At 40.1% G+C, this 3537-nt stretch overlaps 1 protein-coding gene across 1 annotated transcript; it reads left to right on the top strand.

Moving 5' to 3' along the window:
* The first annotated feature begins 369 nt into the window (after positions 1 to 369).
* PTCHD4 (patched domain containing 4) lies at positions 370 to 2031 on the top strand. The gene has a single exon (XM_010174808.2). It carries the CDS (start codon positions 370 to 372, stop codon positions 2029 to 2031), a length of 1662 nt encoding a protein of 553 aa, XP_010173110.2.
* The last annotated feature ends 1506 nt before the right edge of the window (positions 2032 to 3537 follow it).

Genomic DNA, 3537 nt, shown 5'->3' with positions numbered 1-3537 from the left:
AAATACTGAAAGATATAGTGGGATGCTACAAGGAATTTCAAGAATGAACCCCAGAACTGAACTAAACAATGTTCTCCTTTGTTCAGTATAAGCAGTCCATTGAGGTACTGATTCAACATCCATTAAAATCAATGAGCATCTTTTAAAAGGCATTTCACCATTTCATTACTGAGCATGGAGAGTCTCAGGATCTCAGTCTGTTAATTTAAGGACCTGCGTATGAATTCTGGTACCTTGCTTTAGACAAACTCTTCACAATTTTCTGTTTGTTTAATCAGTGACAAAATCATAAAACTTAGCTGATAAAATATTTTGACAGCTGGAGGGTGAAAAGCCTGGAGGATGATGGGACCACCTTTATATATGGACATGTATATACTTTGTTTTCTCATTTCAGGTCATGGAACCAAAGGAGTGTTTGAACTTCTTTCAGGATGGCGTCGAACCAGAGAGAATCTGCCATTCAAGGACAGAGTAGCAGATGCCTACTCAGATGTCATGGTCTCCTATACAATGACAAGCTCCTTGTATTTCATAGCCTTCGGCATGGGTGCAAGCCCTTTCACCAACATTGAAGCTGTAAAACTCTTTTGCCAGAATATGTGTGTCTCCATCTTGTTGAACTACTTCTATATCTTCTCCTTCTTTGGCTCTTGCCTGGTCTTTGCTGGCCAGTTGGAGCAGAATCGTTATCACAGCATCTTCTGCTGTAAAATTCCTTCAGCAGAATACCTGGACCGGAAACCTGTGTGGTTCCAGACCATGATGAACGATGGCCATCAGCATACTTCTCATCATGAGACCAACCCGTACCAGCATCACTTTATCCAGCATTTCCTCCGAGAGCATTACAATGAGTGGATTACCAACATCTATGTCAAGCCATTTGTGGTGATACTGTATCTCATCTATGCCTCTTTCTCCTTTATGGGGTGCTTACAGATTAATGATGGAGCCAACATAATCAACCTTCTTGCCAGTGAGTCTCCAAGTGTCTCCTATGCCCTCATACAGCAAAAGTATTTCAGCAACTACAGTCCAGTGATAGGTTTCTACATTTATGAACCTCTGGAGTACTGGAATGGCACTGTGCAAGAAGACCTCAAAACACTAAGCCAGGGGTTCAATACAGTGTCCTGGATTGAACAGTACTACCAGTACCTTCGAGTGGGTAACATCAATGCAACCAACAAAAGTGACTTTATCAGCATCCTCCAGAGCTCCTTTTTAAAAAAGCCAGAATTCCAGCACTTCAAAAATGACATCATTTTCTCCAAAGCTGGAGATGAGAACAACATTATTGCTTCTCGTTTGTACCTGGTGGCCAGGACTAGTGAAAACACACAGAGGGAGGCAATAGAATTATTGGAGAAGCTGAGACCTCTCTCTCTTATACAGAGCATCAAGTTCATTGTGTTCAATCCTACCTTTGTTTTCATGGACCACTATGGCTTATCAGTAACTATGCCTGTCCTGATTTCTGGTTTTGGCATCCTGCTGGTGTTAATACTGACCTTTTTCCTGGTTATCCATCCTCTGGGAAATTTCTGGTTAATTCTCAGTGTCACCTCAATAGAACTGGGTGTCCTTGGCTTGATGACCTTATGGAATGTAGACATGGATTGCATTTCTATACTGTGCCTTATCTACACTTTGAATTTTGCCATAGATCACTGTGCACCCCTGCTTTATACATTTGTACTAGCTACTGAGCACACCCGGACTCAGTGTATAAAGAACTCCCTCCAAGACCATGGGACAGCCATTTTGCAGAACGTTTCTTCTTTTCTTATTGGGTTGGTCCCCCTTCTCTTTGTGCCTTCAAACTTGACCTTCACACTGTTCAAATGCTTGCTGCTTGCTGGCAGTTGCACACTTCTGCACTGTTTTGTTATTTTGCCTGTCTTTCTAACCTTTTTCCCACCTTCCAAAAAGCACCACAAGAAAAAGAAACGAGCCAAAAGGAAGGAGCGAGAAGAGATCGAATGCATAGAGATTCAGGAGAATCCTGATCATGTTACAGCAGTCTGAAAGGCTTAGAAAAAATAATAGTATATTCTCTTTTTAAAAAAGCGTTGCACAGAGATGCAGGGAAAATAGAGCAAAGATCTCAGCTGCTTGTGCTGGCCAGGTCTGACAAGGCAAAGGAAGATCAAGAAGGGGTATTCATGACACATCAAGGTGCAAACTTTTTTTAACAAAAATAATGAAAGTAAAAATAATCTCAAATGTTTCCTTTGAATCCTCGTTCTGCAGCAGGGAAGAGTCTATTGACCATTAAGTGTTCCTGAATCTCAGACTGTAGCTGTAATGGGAATTGCTTGATCTGTCACATGTAGGATTGAAGGAAAGGTGAAAAACAGAGTTACCATTTAGTAAACAGTAGGGAAAAAGACACGGAAAAGAAAAAAAAAAAAACATTTCAAATGAGAAAAGGGAACAAGACCATGAGAGATTAAAAATGCCATGGTATTTCTTTCTTATTTTCTTGAACAAGTTGATAAGATAAAACCTATGCACTTGGGAAGTAGACATTTAAAACAATCTAAGCCAAAGTACTTCCCAATTCTAGCATACTATGTATATCTGCAAAACACAATTAGAGTGTTATTGTGAATATGGATGGAAAAGCTATAATGCTGAGGGTTAGAGGTACTGTTTATACAGGAGAAGAAATAATCATAGCCATTGGGAAATTTAACATGTTGTTTCTTTAAAAGTGACACATGACCTTTGTCTCAAGAGGTCACAGCTGGCAGATAATACCATACATACATTTTGGTATTTCTGAATTGTGAACGTCCCCTTGAACTTACAGATCTCATGAAACAAACCTCGGCCATTACCACTGCAGCAGTATTTGCAGTTCCTGCAGTGTAACACTTTTGAATTCTACTTTCTCAGTGCTGACATTAAATACTGAATATTAAGCAAGCAGGCACTTTAAACGTGATGATGGCTTGCATATCACATGCATAATGTGATCGTGTAACAGCTGAGTCAGCTCTGGAGCACCTGCACAATATTATCATTATATATGTGGTCCAATGGATGAAGGGATATGTTTGCTGGTCCCTGAAATATGCTGCAGGAAGTGGGATTTCCCCCTTCTTTAAGCAAAACATTAGTCAAATACTTGCCACACACAAAAAAAAGTAGTTGTTAAAGTTTGCACGAGGCTGAATCAACCCCTAGATGTAAAAAGACAGATCAGTCCCCTGTGGGAAGGGGAGGGGAGGGTGAAATGTCTTTATTATTATTATTCCTAAATATTTGAGTGTTGATCATCTGCAACATAAAGCTTTGTTATGGCAGTTGAAATTTCACAGGAGAATGCAGTAAATCCGCAGTTGCTATGTGACACTAGAAATCGTACTGTAAAGAACTATGAATGACTTTCTCTGCTCTGTAAACGATACAGCTTAGTAGCCCAAGATAAGGGATGAAAACAGATCTAGCCATTTCAGTTTGCTATTGGCCCAGTTCTGTACTGGAGCTTGCCATGTCCATCTCCCCTTTCAGTATTTTAAAGGGCTT

The sequence above is a fragment of the Antrostomus carolinensis genome, unplaced genomic scaffold, assembly GCF_000700745.2.
Source record: "Antrostomus carolinensis isolate BGI_N321 unplaced genomic scaffold, ASM70074v2 scaffold6049, whole genome shotgun sequence".
Taxonomy (NCBI): Eukaryota; Metazoa; Chordata; class Aves; order Caprimulgiformes; family Caprimulgidae; genus Antrostomus; species Antrostomus carolinensis.
The sequence above is the reverse complement of the archived record's forward strand: the minus strand, read 5'-3'. Positions and strand labels throughout refer to the sequence as shown.